This window comes from Telmatherina bonti (assembly GCF_933228915.1).
Source record: "Telmatherina bonti genome assembly, chromosome: 1".
NCBI lineage: Eukaryota > Metazoa > Chordata > Actinopteri > Atheriniformes > Telmatherinidae > Telmatherina > Telmatherina bonti.
This window is the reverse complement of record NC_136619.1, coordinates 6,571,804-6,596,778: the sequence shown is the minus strand read 5'-3', so window position 1 is coordinate 6,596,778 and position 24,975 is coordinate 6,571,804. Positions and strand designations below refer to the sequence as shown.

General features: G+C 43.0%; 1 protein-coding gene across 1 annotated transcript in view; it reads right to left on the bottom strand.

The window, feature by feature from the left end:
• Positions 1-13,618: 13,618 nt before the first annotated feature.
• The window catches only part of znf507 (zinc finger protein 507), a gene marked incomplete at its 3' end in the record, with an annotated part of 44,986 nt that continues 33,629 nt past the window's right edge, over positions 13,619-24,975 (bottom strand). The window contains exons 6-7 of the mRNA XM_079243383.1: positions 17,318-17,452; positions 13,619-14,057 (exon numbers count right to left, since the gene is read on the bottom strand). Of these exons, the coding sequence (XP_079099509.1) occupies positions 13,619-14,057; positions 17,318-17,452 (574 nt within the window). The remainder of the gene's footprint in view (positions 14,058-17,317; positions 17,453-24,975) is intronic.

Below are 24,975 nucleotides of genomic sequence, written 5' to 3'. Positions count from 1 at the left end.
AGGTCCTGTTAAAACACCAGTAATATTTACACTCTTGAAATCTAGATTCAGTAAAACACAGTTCCTGCTTTGTAAAACCTTTATTCTATTTGTGAAAATGCAAATTGGGCTCATTTTAGGATGTCTTCATCATCTAGATCAGGTCTAGATCAAATACTACGACAAGCAAACTCTTTGTGGTCTAATGTGGTCTAATCTGGTCTAATGTGGTCTAATGTGGTCATGCGCCAGATAACTAGTGGTTAGCATGCAAGGCTTCTGTTGTCGTTCTGAGGATGCGACACACACATACGGTCTATGGACACACATCTGGGTGTGCCGTTTAAGTTTTACCTGACCTGACCTGACCTTTGGCCCACATATTACGCAGGTTACTAAAACAGCCTTCTTTCATTTACGTAATATAGACAAAATTAGGGACATTCTGTCTCAGAGTGATGCAGAAAAACTGGTTCATGCTGTTGTTACTTCAAGACTAGATTACTGTAACTCTCTATTACTGGGCTGTCCTAAATATGCCCTGAAAAGCCTTCAGCTAATCCAGAATTCTGCAGCCAGAGTCCTGACCAGAACCAGCAGGAGAGATCATATTTCTCCAGTTTTAGCTTCATTGGCTGCCTGTTGAATCTAGAATAGAATTTAAAATCCTTCTCCTTACATATAAAGCCCTCCACAACCAGACACCACTATATATCAAAGACCTCATAGTTCCTTATATACCAACCAGAATACTTCGTTCGCAGACTGCAGGCTTACTTGTGGTTCCTAGAGTCTCAAAGAACCGAGCAGAAGGCAGAGCCTTTGGTTATCAGGCCCCTCTCTTATGGAATAAGCTCCCAGTTAGTGTTAGGGAAGCAGACACCCTCCCCACCTTTAAGACTAGGCTGAAGACTTATCTTTTTGATAAATCCTATAGCTAGGGATGGTTAGCATCCCTTAGTTATGCTGCTATAGGTTTAGACTGCTGAGGGACATTTCCTGATACACTGAGCTTCTTTCTCTCTTTTATCCCCCCCCCCCAATAACAGTGTTGCATCATTAACATGTATGTCTCCTGTCTCAGCAGGTCTCCCTGGCCGGGAGTAGCAGTTCCTGTTATCTGTTGTCTTTCTGTCCTCTTCCCCCCACACAGCAGAGGCAGATGGCTGCCTGTCCTTGAGCCGGGTTCTGTCGGAGGTTTCCTCCCTGTTAAAAGGGAGTTTTTTCCTTCCCACTGTCGCCAGTGTGCTTGCTCAGGATGGGAGATTGAGTTGGACCCAACTCAATCTGTTGGTTTCCTTATATAGGCTGTTATGAATTGGCTTTTATTATATTTTCTTCTCTGTCTGTAAAGCGTCTTGAGATGACAATGCCGTGATATGACACTATATAAATAAAGTTTAAATGAATTGAATTGAATTGAATGAACAGAAATTCATATTTTGGACCTTTTCCGGTGGGGAACACCATGCTTGTGTCTTTTACAGATGCAGAAATAAATTGTGCTCTAACAGTTATGGAAGTGTGAAAATGACGGAGAGATACGCTGAATAAAGAGTCGTGGCTAACGTTCAGTCATATGATGGTAAATATGATAGAAAATACAGAATAAGTTTATTTGCTAAATTGAAACGACGGTGATGCAACACAACAGTAAACATGTCTGGAATCAGACTCTGGGCATCTTTAGATTGATTATGCTCAATAATCCAATAACCTTTACCGTCCTCTGAAGGCTCAGCTCAATAAGCAAGGCAGCACCATGAGGACTCGTCACAGTTTGCTTACTGTAATGGGCGTGAGGTTGAAGACGCCATCTTCTCCCTGCTTCAGAGATCTGGACCAGTCAGGAATCTCCGTGACGATCATGCGCTTTGATTTCTCAAGTGCTTTTAATAAAATTCAGCGGCTGTGTTTTGTGAGAAGCTCCATAAAAGCTTCTAGAAGAAAGGACAAAGCAGAAGCTGAGACCGTTTAGTGTCTGCACCAACATGGTGCAGATTCTCTGCTTTGCAGCATCAGAGACCAGCAGCAGCCACCCAGCCAGACTTTGACTTTAAATTAATTACTTGTTATTTCTAATTTTCCTTTCTTTTTGAGGGAAAAAAAAAAAAGCCTGAATACATCATCTATTCCCTCAGAGGACTAATTGTGAAGATTGGTAATAACTGAGTATTTTTCATTAAATTAAATTAACTTAATACAACAAAGCTGATCAGTACAGCCACAGCAAATCATTTCCTTTCATTCTGTCATGTTAAAGGTATTAGTTGAACATGTTTTTATGTCCTGAAAGAGCTGTTGAATCAGCTCTGATGCAATAGTTTAACATGTTGGGAAATGTGCATGTTGACTGAACGAGAACACTGACCTGTTTCTCAGCATCTGAAGTTCAGCTCAACGTCCTTATCTAACTGTTCATAGAGTGCAGCTCTGCTCTTTTTACCCTGTTTACAGATCAGCCCGAGTCACATGACGCCCAAGATTCACAGCGTTTGCAGGTTTTGTTAAGCGGTGTGCCTGATTTTTAAACAAGGACTTTTCTTTCAGCATCTATCTGGTCAGAACAGATCCAGCTCCATCCCTGCCTCAGATAGTGTTCAGCCTCGTCTCCTCATCTGGATCTGCGCCTCCTCTGATTCTTTCTCTCCTCCTGGTCTCCACTTTCAATCCACAAACAACCTCTAAACCACATTCCTGGAAACCACACTCATTACCTTCCAACCCCCTTGTTGCCATCCGGCCGGCTCACCTTGAAGATGATATGATGTGAACAGCTGATATTAAACTTATTATATTGGATATTTTCCCATCGTTATTAGACTTTCCTCCCGCTGCTCCTCTCCCACTCTAAAATAGTGGAGAGAAGATCTCTTTGAATTGTCTTCAAAGGGGGTGAGAAAGAGTGATGGAGTGTTATTGATGTGGGTCTGAATATAATTTTATATATATATATATATATATATGTTAAAATGATCCTGATGTGTGATGTATGATCAAAGAAAATTTGACATCTGTGTTGTTTCTTTTAACTCCAATCTTATAGAGGAATGAAAGTGGGGTTTTCTTTCTTTTTAGAAAGTATCTCACACAAATCTACATATTTAATGTGTGTATGATCATATAAATCTATACATACAGCAAAAAACTTTGATCTTAAATGCTTTGGTGCATATTGCAAGCTGAAACCTGTTCCAGTTCGTCAACTTCATGTGTCGTTTACTTCTCAGATTCTTGTGTTTCTTACCCAGTAACAGCACCTTCAGCGTTCACGAGTAGAAGAGACATTTTTACCACATGTATCTCTAAATAAACATAGTTTAGAGCTACAAAACCTTATTTCCTGATAAGATGATGATTAAGGTGGACTCAGAGGTAGGGAAGTGTATGTATGTAATTCTGTAAATTAGTGACTGGTAAAAGTTAGTTGACACATTGCAGCTGACGTCGACTTATTCAGATTGTTGGAGATGCCGTTCATATGTTGTGCAGTTGAATGTAAAAACAACAAAATAAAACTGAAATATCTCTTTCTATTAATATAAGAAGACTGTTGTCAGAGATGCTTTCAGTGACCAAGATGGCTAGTCTGTGCAATGTCCATTTCATATTAGGTGACTTTACATACGAGTTAGGAGAGCTAGCTTCAGCTACTGCTTAAGGATGATGTCTTCATACAAACATGTCTTTGTACAAATAATTCAGAAAATGAAGTGACCAGAGACAAATTGTGTAAAAAAAAACAACATTTTTATCAGCATTTGATTTGAAGATCTTGCTACAGAGATAGCAGCTGTTAGCTTAGCTTAGCTATCAGTCTCCAGCGGCAAAAGTTTCCTTTCCTTAAAATGCTGTATTTATCGAATCAATAAGCCAGCATCTGTGCTTTTAAAACCTATTAGACCTTCTTTTGCGTATGAAGGCTGGTTGTGTGTCAGGCAGATGTAATCTAAATGGCGTGGGAGTAAAAATACGGTAGCTTGTATGTCAGTGTTAGTTGGAAAACTTCCAATAAAGCTACATTATTTGTGTTGTATCCTTTCAGTTATTGGTTAAAATGAGAATTATCAATGAGCCTTACCTCATACCAGCCTCACTTTGGCGGGAATAAAGAAGAAGGTCCTTCATTATTGCAGCATTTTGACTGGAAACCAAAACTGCTCCCAGTACACCACAAAAAGTCACTAAAATCCATTATAAATCAATTTTACGCACTTAAAATTTCCTATTTTTGTAATTCTTGCACATTAAAAGGTAAGTACGTTTCTGGGGGAAATCTGTGTGATTCCCAGATTCCTCCTACAATCCAAAGGCATGTTTGGCCAGTTTGAGTTTCTAAAAGTGATTGTAGGTCTAATTGAATGTGCAGGTTTTCTGGTGGACTCGGAACAGTTCCAACCATACCAAAGCTGAGAGCAGCCATGCTAGCGTGTTGTTTTGACAGCGTTTTCTGGTGATAACAGTATAATTTTACTCCAATGCAGACTCACGAGGGGGTTGGCGCGAGAAGGCCTTGGCTGCCGACTGGAGAATGAGGCGGGGCTGGACGTCCAACCAGCCCCATCAACATTTTGATTGGTGACCATCGTTAACCCTAACCTCTGATACCCATTACCCATCTAACCACGCCCATTTGAGGACCAACCACGCCCATCTGACATCCAACCACGCCCAATATCCAGCCCAGCCCCATTCTCCAGGCTGCAGCTGGGGGTTATTGGATTGGAGCTGGTCCATCACAGAACCAACACAAAGAGACAAACATCAACCAGACTTTTAAGCAAAAATACCATGTGTTTATTCTTAAATTGTCTTTAAATGCTTTCAATGCTTGTTCCTTTTTGCTAATTTCTCATCATAAATCAAGCATACAGGGAAGCCAGGGTTTTTGGCTTTTACCATGAATGAAAATGTCCACCCAGAATTGCATTTTCTTTTAGACCCAGGGAGGGCTGCAGAGCTGCAGGTTGCAGAAAGTGTTGCTATGTCTGTTGCTTTTTATATTGTCATAATATAAATATTGTTTTTGTTCTGTAAATTTTCCAGCAAATCTCATCAGTCTCAGGTTGCAGTTTTTTTTTTCTTTGCTTATTTTCTAAAGCCTAACTGCTTATCTGTCTACCTACTTACTTTATAAAGCACTCCCTATTAGCTGTCCATGATAAGGCAATAACTATTGTTAGTGGAAGAGGAAATGTGAACGCAGCTGTTTCAGAAAATAACGTCACTGTCTTATTTTCTTTGGTTATGATAACTGGGTTTCTGCTGTTTGGTGTGTCGAAAATTCTGGAAGATCTGTGATAGACTAAGCCGAGCAACACTCATGCGGTGGTAGAGCTGGACTGGACTCCACAGTGGGTGAGAAACATAATGGAGAAGCTGATGGTTGGTTTGGTGGAAACTGACCCCCGATTCGACTGTTTGGGAGTCCGACTGAGACCACTAAGGACTTAAAGCTGAACCAAACAAAGCTCAGCTTATCTGGATCTGGCTCCCTGCACTGGCCTTGCAGGCTGGTTATCAAGTCTCCTGGAATGTTATGAACTCCGCTCTCAAGGCCGCATTTACATCAGGTAGCAGAGATGAACTGGGGGATAGTTTACAGACTCACTTACTGAACACACATACTCACACTCACTGTTACAGACACACTCTCCTATCTTATACCACCATCTCCAGACCTTACATGTGTTGTCTATCGTCTGAATTTGTGCTTATTTGTACATGAGGTGTTTTTTGCTCTGTCTCCCCAGCCCCAGACTGCGCCCCCATGAGGTACAGTCTGGTGGTATCTGTTTTTACCCTCTACCCTCCATCCTAATGCCCTTCTGTTCTTTTCTTTTGAAAGGCAGTGTCGGATAAAACCGGCTGTGAGGCCTCAGGACTGCCTGGCCTGTTATCTTGTGTTTGATTGTTTACATATAAATGTGTGTAAGCCATTTAATTAATTTAAAAAAAAAAATATCTGCACTAAATGTGAGCAAACAATGTAAATAAAGTGTCCTGGCCGCCTTTTCAAGCATGTGTTGGTGGAATATGCAGAAATGACTAAAGTGTGTATTAATCACTGTCTCTTTGGTTGTCTTCATTATGTGTTCACACTGCAGGGAGTGAAATAAGTCCTGCGTAGAAACACAACATCAGTCGGTCCCTCAACGTCCACTAAACTTCTTTCCTGAGCAACAAACAGGTCAAGTGGAAGAAGGCTGGCTGGCTCAGATGGAGAGCAGGGTCTGTGAGCATGGCCTGACATGAAAGACCGGGAGATTATCTGAGAGATCTCGGAACATAAATTGGCTGGACTGTTGGAGGGGAAAGACAGCTTGTTTTTGACCATCCATCCCTTCGTAGCTACAGCATGGTGTAAATCTGATCCGTCTTCCCTCCTCCTTCATTTCCTTTTTTAAAGTCTTCCTTAGCTCAGGAGGGAGACTGCAGGAAGTTGGCCCATTGCAGATAAGCATCGTGTCTCTCTCCCACTGCGCCCAATCGGGCCTCGCTTAGCTGGCATGGGATTGGAAATCCTCGTCCTTTTTACTCACTGTAACACAAAACAAGGTTCACAGAGCAAGAAAATCTGGGAATTAACCATTAAAGCTGGAAAGCAGACTAGTGTCCAGCCTCTTTTCATTCTTTACATGATGCCGTTGCTTTTTCCCAACCTGATTCCCCCTTTCACGCTGAGCCTTAAAGGGTTTAGGTCAAACACTCCCTCCTGTAAGGAAATGAAAAGATGATTTCTTCATGCTGGTGTGTTCAGGGTTTCATGTAAAAGTGAAATAGATTACAGAAAAAAAGACTTTTCTTTCAAAATAAAATGTGTGTGAAGTAATGAAAGGAAATGGAGAAGGTTCAAACCTGAAATGATTTCCAGCTACTTTTTGTAAGCAAGCTTATAAAAGCTCTGCTTTAACTACACTCAGATCCTTTTCCTCAACATTTAATAACATTTTCTTTCTTTTGTCATTCAAGACCTTTTTTTTTATCATTAAAACTTTATTTATATTTCTAATGTGATGCAGCACAGAAGTTGCAGTTTCAAAAAATCAACAGCACAAACAGGAAAAATAAAAAGAAAAGAAAAAATGTTTTCATCTTAAATCTTAAAAGTAAAAATCATTAGTTATAAAATCCACCTCAACTCAGCCACGCTGTCGGCCTCTTGCGAAGCCACCACAGTCTTGACCAATAAGAAAAGAAAAAGCAGCTACCTTTTGTTTTTATCGCAACAAGCTTTAATTTCCGCACATCTCAGCTGATAAAACCTGCAGAGGAACGTTCCTGCAGGTCTGGACACAGACCGCTTCCCTGTCTGCATCCTTTCTGGCTGATTTTTAGGGATGTTTGCATGTTACCAGCGTCCTCACCGAGAGGTCACATGACACGTGTGTGCAGCTCATCAATGCTCACTGTGGCAAGGTTTGCTGTCAGCGTAGTGTCCAGAGCATGGAGGCGCTATCAGGAGACGTCAGGGAGGCGTCTTGTGCTCCTTACAGATCAGACACCTGCAACAGGTCTGGCTGATGGTCATTGATGGTCTGGGGAGGCATTAGAGGCCCACCCAGACCTCCACACCCACCAGGAACTGGAATGAGATCCTCAGTCGCCTTGTCAGCCCACATGCTGCTGCAGAGGGACCGATGCAGGACAGTTCTCGGCCTCATGCGGCTCCAGTGTCTCAGTAAATCCTGCATGATGAAGGTGTTGATGTTCTGGAACAAACCTGAATCCAGTCCAGCTTTCTGGGACATCATATCTGGGTCCATCCACCAAAGACTCTCCAGGGCTGATGTCCTGATCCCTGTCTGGGAGGAGACCCTAAGGAGCATGCAGAGAGGAAGCAGGGGGTGCGTTCAGGCACGTGCACATGAGTAAAAACACTCTGAAGTGTCTTGAGGAGTTTCTGCAGAAGTCTAGTCAGTCTGTGATCTGAATCCAGACCTCGTGGATTTGATTTCCTCTCAACACATCCTGTATAAACAGCGAATCCAGTCTGCAGCCACACAAACACAAGATGTTTCTTCTTCTTTTATTACAGAAAATACAATAGCAAAGTGACGTAATACTGCCTTTGACGTTCCAAAAATAAATAAACACAAAGCAAGCGTCACGTTACAGTCCGACAGTCGCATGTTGAATCTACGTTACAAAATCTGATGAGCATAAAAAAATCCACAAATCAATCAGATCAGACATGTTTTATCTCCTCCAGCTCCTTTGGTTTCAATGCAAGCAGCTCATTTAGCTGCTCCTAGCTTAAAACCAACACTTCCCTTAAATAAACTGGCATAAGATGACAGGAAAAAGTCCAATTCAAACTTTATTTTTATTTTAACAAGATCATTAAAAATATATATCTTCTGAAGAACAGTCACTTTTGAGATTCTGCAGTATGTACACACACAAAAATAGTGTTGAACTTATGGTAGACGAAAGGGCTGTTTGGTTACATTTGCTCCCCAGAACTGCTTCATAATTTACAAAAGACAGAAGAAGAGGAGGAGGAGGAGGAAGAGGAAGAGGAGGATTTGAGGACAACCCTCTGAGGTGGCCGTCTGTTCTGCTTCAGTATCAGCAGCTCGTTTGTTTTGAGCTGGAATCAAAATATTGATCCGTTTCCGGACTAAAGTTTTGGCAGTGAAGTAAAAATACTAGTTTTCACAAAAATGAATACTTTGAACAAAAGGCACAAAAACTGGACATCTTTCAGCGTTCTGAACATGATGAGAGGCGAGGGCGATGATGTTCAGGCTCGCTGCAGGACATTCTGCAGTCTTTTACACATCCAAACATGTCGGCCGGTGCTGACACGCTTCTGCAATTTCTGACACCAAATTGGATCTCTGTCTGCAAAAATCCCTGCTGACCTACATGCACTACCCCCCCCCCCCCCCCCCCCTACAGGAAGGGACTGAGCCATGAGGAATCTGAAGTTTACCGCATCCTCTCGCTGTCTGAACAGAAGGGATTCGTTGTGCCGCCTCTCTGGAACGCTTCATTCCCTGAGAGCATCAGCGATTCCCAGTGGAGACAGGACCCTGGATGAAACTCATCATCTGACGCTGAACGACGACGTTTACGCACCGCGACGTGCCTCTAACCTGCGATGTCTGATAAAAGACTGATAAATATTCCCAGATTCTGTTGGTGGAGTTCCAGCAACCGAAGTGAAGCCAGAAGACCTGAACTGTGTCAACTGGAAAATACATTTTTATCAAATAAAGCTGATCATAGTTGTAAAAACCAAATATTTCTGAACCAGGCTGAGATATCTGGACGTTTATGTCCAGGTTGTGAAAAGAATAAAAGTTTTGTGTGTTTCTGGGTTACATGGAGGGACGGCGACGCCCCAAACAACCAAACACCAAAACCAAAAGAAGTCATAAAATTTGATTTTTTATGAAATATTTATATATTTTTCAGTATTTAATTAAGTCCTGCAATTTCTTTTTATTTTTTAACTACTTAATTTCTACTTCAGCAAGTTGGACACGGAAAATAATAAAAGCCACACTGGTTTTCTGGGCTGTATGAAATAGAAGGAGGTGCATAAAATAAAATAAGTGGGGGGGTCCTCCAGCAGGGGTTCTCCGGAGGGAACCCGGTTTCCTCCCACAGTCCAAAAACATACATTTTAAATCGACCGTTGAAGTTAATGGGAGGGAATGGCTGCATGCCGCTGATGTTTTCTGCCTCCCACCCCCTCCTAAACGGGACGGCTTCAGCCCCACCACGGCTCTGAATAATGTGGAGTGGGTTTAGAAATGAATGAAATGCTTTTACTCTCCCAATATAACCATTTAAATGCAGCTGCCAGTCTTTAACTCAACCAGACTTAAACTAGGATGCTGGAAGCAGGATGGAACAAAACGAGCAGGAATATTTCTGCATTGAGAGACTTCAGCAGGCCGTGATATGCAGCCTGCGTGGCTGCACATGCACTGGATCCTGTTATCAGTGATTTAACAACATTCCCGGGTCAATTAACCCAACGGCGGGCGTAGCCAAGAGGCCAGCTTCACCAGAGTTTACTGGTTAAAAAGCCGGAGCTGGAAACGGCAGTTTGATAGAAGAGGAAAACAGGAATCTGAAAACAACAACAGGTGAGGTTAAAGGTCATTAAAAAAAAGAAAAAGAAAAAAACATCAAAAGCAAAACTAATCAGAGATGCAAAGTGTCAAAAGCAACGAAGAAAAAAAAGATGAAAAAAAAAAAAAAAAAAAAAGTTTAACTCCCTAAAAGTTCATCAATGTTTCCACATTTGCTTTCATTTGGTTTTTGTTTATATCTTCCTATTAATGGTTGAACGATTTCCTTTTATATTTCCTAATATTTAAAGCTGTTTTACTTTTGTTTGTTCCTGGTGACATCGCATGGTGACATTAGGTCGCACGAATGTCTCCGCAGACGATGAAACACATGAACACGACGGTAAATCTGCACGTTTCCCATGTGGCCATTGTTCAAACGCACCGGAGCGAACCACATGCAGCATTACTTTGTCTTTGTTCAAACTTTATTTTCATTTCTCTGGAGACAAAAGTCTTGTTCAGACGTCATGAAATGAAAAATAATGAAAAATACTTTATTTCATGACGTCTGAACAGGACTTTCATCCCAGTGTTGTTGGCACAAATGAAAGGCAGCAAAAGAAGCTCTAAAATTAACCCGAAACAAACTAAAAAGCATCTTTTAAGGCTCACTCTGTTTGACAAAAGAGGGTTTTAGGTTGGTTGGACTGGTTTTAACCCCTGCTACGAGTTAAATCCATTAGAGCCAACAGACGGTGGAAATGTCAGCTTTTTATCCACGTTAAACCTTCACACATGGATTTCATCCATAATATTTCCATATAGGTCTGAAAATTAAAGTCAGGCATTAATTACTGAGCATGGTAATTAGATTTGAAGTATGTTAAAGGTCCCATATTATGCAAAATTCCCTCCCTAAAAGGTTTTCCAACATGTGTCTCTGCAGCCGGTGCGAGGAAACGGTCACCTCTCTCGCTCGCATGCAAACCTGTGTTCAGACAGGTGAGCCTGACATCCTGCGCTTTGTCACCTCAAGAGGGGAAATAAGGGCTGAGCCTGCCCTGTAACATCCCCGAGTGGGAAACAGGGAAAGCCACACACGTCCTCGACCCGAGAGGGGCGTGGCCAGACACAGAAACAGCTCGATGGAACGGCTGAAATGAACGATGGAGGCTGAATTTGGGGAAAAACAACATTGTTGGATGACTGAAACCCGGATGAAACTGTTGAAACAAATGTAAAATATGGGACCTTTAAATCCAGCGATCCAACAGCCAATAAAGTTCTTCACAATGACGGGTTAGTTTGAGTCAGGTGTGTTGGAGCAGGGAGACATGGAAAGCCTGCAGGAATGTGGCCCTGGAGGACCGGAGCGGGACACCCTGCCTGCTTACAGACAGACGCCTTTACTTCCAGGGTCAACGCTACATTTATCTCAGAGTGTTTCAACGCGAACGTTTGGGTAAAACGCCAACCCGGTAATGCTGCGTTTAATTTGTGTGGGACGTTTCAGCTCTGAGCTGGGAGAGAACAAACACGAGCCGACACTTTTAGCTAACTGGAACGTACCATGTGACCTCTGAGAAGCACGGGTCTAGCGGTACATCCATTCAGTGGTCAAGAAGCCGAAACATTGATCCAAAAGTCAGGATCAAACTTTGATTACATGCTGGGAGCATTTCCACCCTGACCCACACGCAGACAACGTCGGGTTTCATTACAACTCTTTACGTGTCTGAGCTCAGGAATAAAATGACACAAGCGATCGTGTTAAATCCGTGTCGTATTGATCGCCGGCTCCTGAACCAGATAGTTGTGTTATCAGGACAAATGAAATGGAACAGATAATACGATACGACGATCCAGACCCCACTTTACATCCAGGACTCTGCTGCTCCTGCGGCTGCATGTGGCCAGTAAGCTCTGCTGGTCTCTGCAGACCGCCTCCATCACCAAGGCGGCTCGTCTGCAGCTGATCGGCGGCTGAATGGAGCCAGTCGACAGCGTGCTAAGCAGCATGAGGAGCGAGGCCAAAGGGTCATCGGGGTGGCGTAACGTTGCCTGTTAGGACCTGGAGGGTTGTATGGACCCCACACAGGAGTCCAGGAGGTCCCGCAGCCTGACATGTAAACTGGTTCAGGACCAGTTTCCTTCACCTCATTCTGTCTTTCACACAGAAAGTCTGTAAATAAGTGCAAAAACTTTTCACCTGTGCAACATTTACTTGTTTATTTTCCTGTTTAACGCTCACACATTCCTTCACCGTGTTTTATCTCATGTTGTTTTTATTTATTTATTGATGTTTTTATTGTCGACCCTCCATTGTTTTTTCTTTCTGTTGAGCATCCCTGCACTGCTGAAGCTAAACTTTTGCCAGAGTCCGCTCCAGATCTGGCCAATCACCGGCCAGCTGGTGCCAGACGAGCCAATGAGGAGCAGGCAGCAGAACAACAGGCTGGATTGTTGGACCTCCTCCTACCTCTCCGTCTGGGGATGTGTGTCCCCTCCATCTAAAGAACAACTGACCCCTTTCTGCTCCATTTACCGGCTTTATAAGGTCGGGGAGCCGCAGAGGCACTTTGGGGTTTCTACGGCGACTGTGAGGGACCAACAACAACAATTACATTTTAGACTCTTTCTCCATTTTCAGACGTCAGGATTCAGTTTCCTCCATGTTCTGCCGTTCATTTTCTCTATTTCGCACCGGGAAGCAACAAAGCAAAACCACGCCGAAGCCCTCGTTGATTAAAGCCTCCATTTGTTACCAATCCCCTGTGCTGAGTGGAGTTTCTTCATATCAGGTAATCAGATTATACCCCTGCCTCCGCTCCACCCGCCAAGAAGACCTCCGACACGTTCGGCTGGGACAACAAACAGAGTTTGAACTTCAAGACCTTTATAAAAACATCACAACAGAAACAGGAAATGATATAAAAATACATTAAAACTCTTAAAATGAGCCTAGCACCACAATCACTGGTATGAAATAACTTGGCACCATGCGATGAAAATGACAGCACCAACAATGCCAAATTCCCTTTTTTATCAACATGTTTCCCCGCAACGCCTCCGTCAGCTCCTCCTCTGCCGTGGTCCGCTTCCACTCCTCCGTCCAGAAGCTCCTAACCAGCTTCCACTCCTCCGTCCAGAAGCTCCTAACCAGCTTCCACTCCTCCGTCCAGAAGCTCCTAACCAGCTTCCACTCCTCCGTCCAGAAGCTCCTAACAGGTAAACCTGCACGTGACTGAAGATGCTTCTCTAAGACGAGCGGAAACTAGCAGGCAGAATAAAACGGGTAAATATGAGGTTGTATCCATGCTGCGAAGCGTTCCTTCAGGCATCGGTGAGTTTGTTCCTTCATTACTGGGAATTAAATAGATTAAATATTACAGTAGCAAATAAAAAGCTGCCTTAAACTCAGGATTACACAAGTAAAAGTGGAGGTTTTCTGTCAGTCTGCGGAGGGAGCGTGTGCTTTGGTGAGGTACGAGCTGCTGCGGGGGGGGACTTGGGTCGAAGCTTTTAGGTGTAAAAAAAAAAACCCAGCCCTCTGAGGTAAAGAAGCTTCATGAAATGGTTGTCAGTGTTAACATGAGGGGGGGGGGTTCTCACTCTGCCGCCTGCAGGCCTGGCTGGGCTCCTGGCTGCTGCTCCTTGTTGAGGATGATGCTGATGATGTCGCCCTCGTGCTCCTTCATGTGCTCCATCAGACGCTCCTTGCTGGTGGACTCGAAGCCGCAGATGCAGCAGCAGAACAGGAGCACGCAGTACTCCATGCCCGGACCCGACAGCGCTAACGGACTGGGTTTCGGGTGGCTCTGGGGCTCTGTGGGGTCCTGGGGGCTGGGGGACTCCCTGGACCACTGTGAAGGCTCTGCAGGAGGCGTGTGAAGGTCCGCTGTGCTGTCAGCAGACATCGCAGCTTTGGTTGCTGGCGTGGTGGTCAGGTGGGCTTCCACTGGGCGTTTCGCTTTGTCCTGAGAGCGGGGCGGCGCCACCGGACCCTCGGCCGCCGACTCCAGGACAGCAGACGGCTTCAGAGGAGCTCTGAGGAGAAAGCCAGACGGAGAAGTTTAAAGGTGTGAGGCAGGCTGATGTGACTGACGTGGGTACGTACAGCTTCCCGTGTTTCTCTTCTCATCTTTATCTAATTCACCAGCACCATACTGGTTCACCTCCCAGTAAACCAGGATGCTCCCAGTCTGCAAACACTCACACGCAACAGGCCTGATTTCACGACTCGCTTTTGAACCTGCAAACACACCGATGTGCCGGCAGTTCTGCGTCTTCTCCACGTCTTAAATCTGACTCAAACACCTTTAATCTGTTTAAACACATCCAAGCCCACTGAGTAATTAATGCCAATCTTGCCCTAGCAAACTGGGACCAGTTCATGTCTCTGCAAACATGTTATGAAAGGCACATATACATTAACAAACAAAGCATCCTATAATAAAGACATTCATATGAGCCTACAGTAAAGTTGTAGCTAAGGTTCTGTCAGTCTCATTCGATAGAAAACAAAGAGGAATCTCTGTATGTCAGGGCTCAGCTGAGGGAAGAGATGTGGCACGATGTGGGAAACTCACCAAACTACAAAACAAAAAATTTGCTCTAAAACAGTGTTTTTCAACCTTTTTTGAGCCAAAGCACACTTTTTTTTTTCCACTGAAAAATCACAAGGCACACCAAACCAAAATGTTTTTTTTTTTTAAAAGTCTATATTATTAATATAAAGTCCATGAAGTCAGAGCTTCTTACATAGAAATCAGACAAACACAAGAAAAAGGAATGTTATTATCTTTCACTGGGGCCTGTTTGGATGAAGACAGAGCTGCTTTTTAGACCAATGAGGTGAAATTGGATCATTTCTCACGGCACACTAGTGAGCCACGACACAGTGGTTGAAAAGCACTGATCAGAGCCGAATCAGAAACTTCATAACACTAAAAAATTAAAAGTAAACACAAAGTTCAACAATCACGTTGGAGACAGTAACCACGTTATCAGACCACACACACACATTTATGGAAGTGTGAGAAAATAAAGGGTCAATCTGGAGGATTCACTCGGCTGTCATTGTGACACCCTGATCTGGTCTTGTGTTATTTCTGGCATATCTGAGGAAAACTGCGCACGTAAAAGATCCAAATCTGCTAAAGATTCTCCTTCTGGCTGCACAGGAAGCCAGGCAGTGTGTCGGAGAAGATTTCTGAACCATGGAAAGACTTCCGAGCTGAACCCACCAGAAGCAAATCTAACAAGGAACTGGGACGACTGGTTTTACATAAGACAGGAAAAGCCGACGATTAATTTTTAACTTTAAAACTCACAAACATGGTTGTGTTTAATTTTAGTTTTACGTCACATTTTCCCACGTTCAACAGAAGAGAACAAGCAGGTAAAACAAGATCTTCTGTCATTTTCGCTGTTCCTTTTACAAAAACAACAAAAAAAGAACTTCATTTATAAAAGCCACATTTATCTGTTTACAAGACTTTAGATTTTTCATAAATGAGCAGGACGTTAAAATTATGTGTAATTTGTTACGAGGAATTGGAGATAAGCGACAGCTTCTCATCACTGAAAGTAAATTTACATGATTCCAACTTTGTTCATCTGGAAACAATAAAGCAGTAGAGAGTCTGTACGCAAACACTATATTCAATATACATATATTTTGTAAATATATATACAATATATATTTACAAAATATACCATAAATGTTCTACTGCAACTAAATACAGTGCAATACAACAATCATAAATCTGTCTGATCCTGTTTTACAACCTGATAAAAAAAACAAACAACAAAAAGAAAATGACAAAAAAGTGAATTTAAAGCTAAAACTGGCAGCATTTTACGTGATAGAAACTAACAACTGGACTTTTCATAGCAACACAGAGCTGCTTTTTTATTGGCAGGGTTGCACATGAGTGCACACAGAAGGTCTGGTTTACAGATGCTGCAATGCACAACAACCAACAACAACAACAACAACAACAGAAGTGAGTTTCATTGTCAGTGTTCAGAAATATATGATATACTTGTCAAACTAGGGTTACACCAAAAGGTTTCAGCTGGACTTTGGCATCACAGCAATGATGTTACACTAAGGTGAGACTTCCTGTGAGGCTTCATGCAAACCTTCATGTGAAGCTTTACCTGAAGTCACCTGTCTAGTGTAGAAGCAGATGCTTATGCTTAGCCTATCCTTGTGAATAGAAAAGATAAGCTGTGTTGACCTTTGTAGCCTGATGCACAGCATGCTGACTGAAAACCAGCGAGTGCACCCAGATGCTATGTTCCTATAAAGCTGATCGGAATCAGACAAGATAAAACCTCTGCCGAGTGGACAATTTGAAGTACAGAGGTGTTCTCCTCAACAGTAAACTGGACCGGTCACTCCACACAGATACTGTGTACAAGAAAGACCAGAGTCGTCTCCACCTTTTGAGGAGACGAAGGTCCTTCGGAGTATGCAGGCTGATGTTCAGGACATTTTATGACTCTGCTGTCCTCAATGCTGTTGTCTGCAGGGGGAGAGAGCAGCACTGACTGGGATAGGAAGAGACATGGTCAGAAAGGCCAGCTCTGTCCTGGGCTGCTCACTGGTCTCTGTGGAGGAGGTGAGATGTTGACCAGATATGCAGCCATCATGGACAACACCTCTCATCTGCAGCACCAGACTGTAGAGAGGCTGAGCAGCTCCATCAGCAGCAGACTGTGTGGGACGGAGCGCTGCCGCAGGTCCTTCATTCCCACTGCTGTCAGACTGAACAGCTCATCTGTACAGTCATAATATTATGTACTACTTATTTATATTTCACTGTGCAATGCCACCGTTATCACTACCTACATAGTCATACTTTGTTTCATATCCCACCATCACCATGTAAATATGTATATAGCCGTGAGGTTGCTTTTAATTACACTTTAATTTTATATATATATATATATATATATATATATATATATATATATATATATATATATATATATATATAAATAAATGTATATTTGTTGTGATGCATGTTCTTTCTTCCTGTTTGCTTCCTGCACTTTATTCTGTAAAAGCTGCTGTAAAAAGTGAATTTCTCCGTTAAATAAAGTCTAAGTCTAAAGAGTCCTTTGATGGGGGCCAGAATGCACTGCCTACTTTCAGCGTGTGTTGTAAGTGGTGTTAGAAGGACTTTAGTTATGTTTCTATGAACCAATGTTTTTTCTTGGGCCTGTAAAGCATTTTTGTTCCCAAAAAAAGAAAGAAAACAGAAACCCAAACAACTGAGGCTGGGTTCATGTCTTACCGGCTGCTTTGGGAGATGGCCTCATTAATAGCTTTGTTAACTTGCTCGTAGTTGTAGTTCTGGTCTCCAGCATGTTTCCACATGTGGGATTTCAGCGACGGGGGATGACTGCACACATAACCACAAAGGGAGCACCTGGAAGAGAAGAGGAGGGGAAAAAGAGGAGAGTGAGAAGAAAGATGAGCAAGAGAGTGAAAGCGGATAATGTTGAAGTTGATTTAATATGTGTGCAGAGGTTCTTCTAATCCCTCTCCCACTCTCCATCAAGTGGAATCATCCTGACTCAACACTCCACATGGGCCACTGAGCTTTAGAGACGGTACAAAGCGAGGAGAGGGGATTTACAGCAAATGGCTCAAGTCATCTGTCAAGATTTAAACAATTATAGTTGATGCTGTTGAGCACCATTCATACCTTCAATTACAAATAAAGAAAAAAGTCATAAAAACAAACAAGTTTAAAGATAAAATCATCCAAAACAGTCTGGGTTGTGATCATAGACCGTATATGAAAGATGGATGGAGCCTCTGGTGGTTAAAAGTGAAGCCTATGCAGAAGTGCATAAAACTGCAGTTCCCCTTTCATCCACTAGGGGCTGCAAAGCAGAGCGAATCCCCATAGACTCCCATGTTAAAAAGACCAACTTCACAGCAGAAATAAACATGTTTACAGCCTGGTTCAAAAATCCATTTTAGGTTTAATAGGTCAGGTTTACCTTCATGACAACTGTGGGGGGAGTTAATTTTTTCTAACTCGCCTGTTTAAAAGTAATTTAATCTCGAAATTCTTCATATTTAGGGGCGTGTTCATTTGATTGACAGGGAACTGATCTCCTGCTTCAAGTAAGAAGAACGTCGAGATTGCTCGATGTCAATCATCCACCATGACACTCACAGCGCCCCTCTGAGCTCCACCGCTTTGCCCATATTTGTATTTTTCGGGTGAGACGACACGCATCCCCCTGCTAAGATGGCGATTGTAGGAGCCGCCCACCAAGCATCAATTCAGCTCTTCAGAAACTGACGGGTGACGTCACGGAGGCTCCGCCCACCTCCCTATATACAGTCTATGGTTGTGATGCACATTGATAAGAGAAGTAGTTGTTTATGCCTACTGAGCTACAATAGATTTTTGGGCCCGTTTCTTCTTATTGTTATTTATTCCTCTGTCAAGTAAACCTTAATTCCTAATGAAAATTTCGATTTGGAATTAAACGCGTGATGACGTTTTACCTCCCGTGTTCGGTGGTCTATCTTTCTTCTCCTTCTCAGTTGCTGCAGAAAGTGAAGTAGTATGCTGGTGTTGAGCTGCTACTTCACATTTATAATAAAAAGAGTGACAAAACTGGTATCTATGTAGTTTTTAAAAGTTAAGGCTGAAAAGACGAGAAGCAGGGAGCCAACTTTGTTTATTTCCAGTACACTTCATACGTCACGTGCACCCTCTGTCCAATCAGAACCCTTCCCAACCTGCCGCTCCAAAGAGGAATTAAGTGAGGACGTGTTTCATGCAAACCTTCATTCAGAATTATCTTCAAGAGGTAAGTGAGAGAGGCGCGGCAGGTAAGTGAGAGAGGCGCAGGTAAGTGATGTGGCAGTGACGTAAATTTTGCGAGACGGCAGATTTAGTCAAGGCGCGTGAAAACAAATATTCATTCTACATCATATTCTTGCCAATATAATCTTAAAACTGTTTCTGGAAGCAAATAATTAAAAAGTCTTATTCAAGGTAAACTCTGGAGCAAAGCGAGGAGGATCTCACCAGCTTGTCGGAGTTTATTGACGAGTGTTTCCACCGCATCGTCATGGGCAAGCCAAGCCAAACACCGACTCCGTCTGCGCCCAGATCCGCTTCAACCTCCAAGAGAAGCCGGAAAGAAGACTCACCCGGAGCGACGTCCTCTAACGGGGACGACACCTCGGACATCCTGATGTCCATTGACAAAAATCTCGCCAGCTTCGACGCTCGTCTGGGCCTGTTGGAAGTTCTCCACCGGGAGTTTCAGTCGCTGCGGGAGTCGCTGGAATTCAGCCAAAAGCAGGTGGAGTCTCTGGCCGCAGAGAACGCCAGCCTCAGGGAGACGGTGACTTCTCTCAACGAGGGGATGACCCGACTCACAGAGGAAAATAAAAAAAATAAAGGAAACGGTGATCGATCTCCAGGCGCGCAGCATGAGGGACAACCTGGTCTTTGCAGGAATCCCGGAGCAACAAGAAGAGGATCCAGAGCAAACAATCAGATCCTTTATCCAAACCAAGCTGAAGCTACCCGAAGACGCGGTGAGGAACATCTCATTTCACCGAGTTCATCGCTTAGGTGGGAAAAGACCGGACAGCCGCAGACCCAGACCGATTGTAGCCAAGTTCGTGAGCTACAAGCAGAAAGAGCAGGTGAGGGATCGAGGTCCGGAACTCCGCGGGACCGATTTTAGTGTAAATAATCAGTTTCCCAAAGAGATTCTGGAGAGACGCAGGGTCCTGTTTCCCATCCGGAAGAAGCTCAGAGACGAAGGATCCCGTGCAGTCATCGCGGTGGACAAATTGTTCGTCAATGGACAGCTTTACCGTGACAAAAATACCACCCCCTGGCTCTACTAACCTCAGGTAATATCTATCACTCATACAGCTAATTATTGTTCAATTTACATGTTAATCTGCTATAAGCACATTAATTATGGTAATTCAGAACTGTACATTTACTGCCAGTCTTTGTAAATTTGCTGTTGTTGTTGCTTTCGTTTTGTTCTGTTTTTGTTTTTTGCCCCCCCCCTTTAGGGCTTTTGTTTTTGCTCTTTTGTTTGTGCTATTTCTTTTTATGTGTAGTTGTAGTTGTTTGCTTTTCTCACTCCTTTCCTTTCTAGCTGCTCTTTCATTCTATTATGCCATAACAACAATAATAGGTAGGGTACGCACGTACATCCACATGACACAGACACTAAATGTCATGCACATAACACACCTACAACACAGAGCACGTTTAATCACATCAACACTCACCCCCAACTCTCACACACACTCTAAGCATGTGGACAGACATATAGGAACATTGTACACACAGATGAATTTATATACGCACACAATCTACACACAGCATGCATGCATTAATGTGGGCTTGCACACACACAAACACACACATACTTTTATAGAAACACTTCAGTAGCTTGAGCATGACCACCCTGAGGTTTGTTACGTGGAATATACGAGGAGCTGGTTCCAGGGAGAAGAGGTTGAAGGTGTTTAGCAGATTGAATGATCTACAGGCAGACATTGTCCTGCTACAGGAGACTCATTTATTAAAAACAACAGCTAACGTACTCTCTACAGTACAGTTCCCTCACGTGTACTCGGCCTGCTTCAACTCAAGACAAAGAGGAGTAGCCATTCTGATAAACAGGAAAATTCATTTTACTGCTAATAATATAATTTTAGACCCAGGTGGAAGATTCATAATAATGACATTATCTATCCTAAACATGAAGTTATGCATTGCAAATATTTATGGCCCAAACACTGATGACCCCTCCTTTTTTCATTCCTTCTTCTCCTTACTATATGATCACCTTGATAATACACTTATCATTGGGGGCGACCTCAACATGACCTTAAACTCTGGGATGGACAAGGGGGGCGGAGCAGGGAAACATAGGGTCTGGCAGTCAGCAAGAGTTGTTAAACAATATATGGAGGATTTTGGTCTTTGTGATGTCTGGCGCTCACAACACCTCACTGCTAGAGAGTACACTTACTTTTCATCTGTCCACCACTCATACTCCAGAATAGACTACTTCCTCACTAACAGCTCTATGATGAACAATATCTCAGAAACTAAAATCCATTCCATCACTATCAGTGATCACGCACCAGTATCATTTACCCTAATGAATAAGAAAACTAAACCATCTTATAGCAAATGGAGACTTAATACATCATTACTTAAAGATCCTGATTTTATCAGTTACTTCAAACGGGAGTGGTCTTTGTATATAGAAAACAATGACATACCAGGAACATCAGCATGTGTTCTTTGGGAGGCAGGAAAAGCAGTAATGAGAGGGAAAATAATTTCATTTTCATCACATAAGAAAAAGAAGGAGAGTTCAAAAATATCTGAACTAGAGCTTAAAATAAAATCACTAGAAGATGCCTACAAGGCTTCTCCAGAAGAGCAAGTGCTCAATCACATAAGAAAGGCTAAACTAGAGCTGAATGAAATAATTAACCAAAAAACCCAGTTTTTGCTACAAAGACTTCGCTTAGAGAATTTTGAACATAGCAACAAATCTGGAAGATTTCTCGCAAATCAATTAAAAGCAAACAAGGAGAAAACAACCATCTCCTCTGTTAAAGATTCAAGAGGAAATATCCTCCATGATCTTGATGGAATAAATGACACATTTAGGGATTTCTATAAAACATTATATTCCTCAGAAACAGATCCATCAGACAACAGCATTGAGGAATTTCTCAGCTACCTCAATCTTCCAAAGTTACAACAGGATCAGGAAATGGTTTTGGACGCACCCATTTCAGTAGGGGAACTACATGAAGCTTTAAAACACATGCCCAGCAATAAAGCTCCAGGACCAGACGGTTTTCCAGTTGAATATTATAAAGAATTTTGGTCTATACTAGCACCCACTTTTTATAAAATGGTTTTAGAAATTAAGGAAAAAGGCCAAATATCTCAAAACATGAATTTGGCTAGTATTACAGTAATACTAAAACCAGGAAAAGACCCCAAACTCCCATCTAGTTATCGTCCAATATCACTAATGAACGTAGATCTTAAAATAATCAGTAAAGTGCTTGCTACAAGACTAGAAAAAATAACTCCACTTATCATACATCCTGATCAAACAGGATTTATCAAGGGACGACATTCCACCACTAATACGCGCAGACTAATAAATCTAATTGATTATGCCACCATACATAACCTGGAAACTACAATAATCTCTCTAGATGCTGAAAAAGCATTTGACAGGGTGAACTGGAAATTCTTATTTGCAACATTAAGAAAATTCGGGTTTGGCTCATCGTTTATCGACTGGATAAAGATACTGTATAGCAATCCAAATGCATGCGTCAGGACAAATGATCAAACTTCTCACAGCTTCAGATTGCAGAGAGGCACCAGACAAGGCTGTCCACTCTCCCCCTCACTTTTTGCAATCTTTATTGAACCCTTAGCAGCTAGCATTAGACAAAACAAAGACATTAAAGGCATTAACTGTAGAAATATGGAGCATAAGACCAGTCTTTATGCTGATGATGTATTACTTTTCCTTCAAAATTCACAATCATCCATCTGTCAGACAATCGCACTCATCAATAAATTCTCATCAATTTCTGAATATTCCATTAATTGGTCTAAAACCACCGTTCTACCCATCAACTGTTCCTTCCATAATACTCCTGACACTGCTTTACAGTCAGGAGATATTAGATACTTGGGAATAAACATCTCACCCAGACTGTCAGACCTTATAAAGCTAAATTATGTCCCTCTACTAAAAACAATTGAGGACGATCTCACACGGTGGAAATCTTTACCCATATCACTAATGGGAAGAGTTGCAACTATAAAAATGATGATTCTACCTAAAATCAATTATCTGTTTTCAATGATCCCCATTAAACCTCCCTCCACCTGGTTTAAATCGCTGGACTCTAATGTTACTAGATTTCTCTGGAAAGACAAACCACCACGGATTAGTCTAAAAACACTCCAGAAGACTAAAGATAGCGGTGGCTTAGACTTGCCTAATTTCCAAAATTACTTTATAAGCAATAGACTACAATACATCTCTAAATGGCTTAAACCTAGCTATCTAGATGAACCATGGCTTAATATAGAAGAAGCTATGTGTGAGGATATGGCAATTTCAGACCTGCCATTTATCAGCACAGCTGTCAAACGCCAAAAATGCTTTAAAAGCATTAATATCAGCTCCTCACTAATGGCCTGGTGGGAATTTCTTAAACTAACCAAATCCTTGCTTATTCCATGCAAACTTACACCTATTTGGAACAATCCCGACATCCAGCAAAACCGGAAAATGATAAACTTCCCTCAGTGGAAGAATAAAGGAATAAAACAGTTAGAACATTTAATAGAAAATGGGAACTTTCTCCCTTTTGATACAATTACTTCACGATATGAAATCAGCAGCACAAAATTCTTAGAATACCACCAACTTAAATCTATTATAGGTAAGAAATACACCCCTGATCAATTAAACTTGCAGCTACCTATCAGGGCTGCAGAATTCTTAAATCTCAATGCCCCGAAACTGTTATCCAAAATATATAGATTACTATCAAAGCTAGACGATTCCATATGTCTCCCAACTTCTAAATGGGAAGCAGACTTATCCAGTAACTTTGACCAAAATGAATGGTCACAAATCTGTTCAAATACATTTACAATGACTAAGAATTCAAACATGCAACTAATACAATTTAAAATTCTGCATAGAACTCATTATACAGGACACAGGATGTTCAGGATGGGTCTGTCACAATCAAACATCTGTCCACACTGCACTGGCAACACAATTGACAGCTACTACCATGCTTTGTGGTCTTGCCCACCTGTCCAGGAATTCTGGTTTCAGGTATGTAAAGATCTGTCAAATTGCTTCAAATGTAACATCCCTACAAACCCCAAACTGGGCCTACTGGGTTACTTGGGTGAAATTAACATAGAATTTAATTCTGCAAACTTAATCCTCACCAGTTTATGTATCGCAAAGAAAACTATCCTTCTAAACTGGAAAAGCAAACAAAGTCTGTGTATCCAGCAGTTCAGAAATCTCTTATTAGATCACATCAGTGTCGAGATGATGTCTGCCTCCTCAAGAGATCAGTCAGCTGAACTTTATTCCCTCTGGTCCCCTGTGATCAGCTCCATCACTTAGTATGGGGGGAGAATGTGACCTTATTGCGCTCGGGGTTGGTGGCCGGTTGGGGTTCTCTGGGGGCTGTGGGTCTGTGGTGGGCTCCTGGGGGGGGATTTTGACTGCTCCATTGCTGGAGTGGCTAGGTTTCTAGCCCTACTGTGGACCTGGATGGGCCAGCGGCTGGAGTTGCCGCGCAGCGGCGGGGCGAGGTCGCTGGCGGGGGATGGGTTGGCGGGCGTGACTCCGTAACGGGCGCCTGTGCCGCCGTGGGGTGGGCTGGGCGGGGTCCCGGGCTCCGGTGCCCGGGGTTGTCCCCTGTCTCTTGGGGGTGGGGGGTCGGCTTGTGCCGGGGGGGGGCTGGGCTGACCTGGACCTGCCGCTGCGGCGGCGGGCAGGTACGTGCTCTGGTGCCTGGTTGCGACCCTGGGACTTGTTGAGTGGGGGGTGTTTGATAGTGTGGATGGGATGTGAGTGTGTATGGAGGGATGTGTGTAGGGGGTGTGCGTTGAGGACTGGTGGCGGTACATAGGTATGTGGATGTGTGTGGGTGGGGAAGTGTGATGATGCGTGTGTGGGGGGGGTGTCGTGGTGTCTGTGGGCGGGGTAGTGCCGTGTGTGTAGGGGAGTGGGGTGATGCGTGTATGTGGGGAGTGGCGGTGGTGCATGTATACGGGTGTGTGTATGGGGGGGGAGGAGGGGGGAGGGGGGGCGTGCTGTCTGTGTGTGTGTGTGGGGGGGCAGGGGTGTATGTATGGGG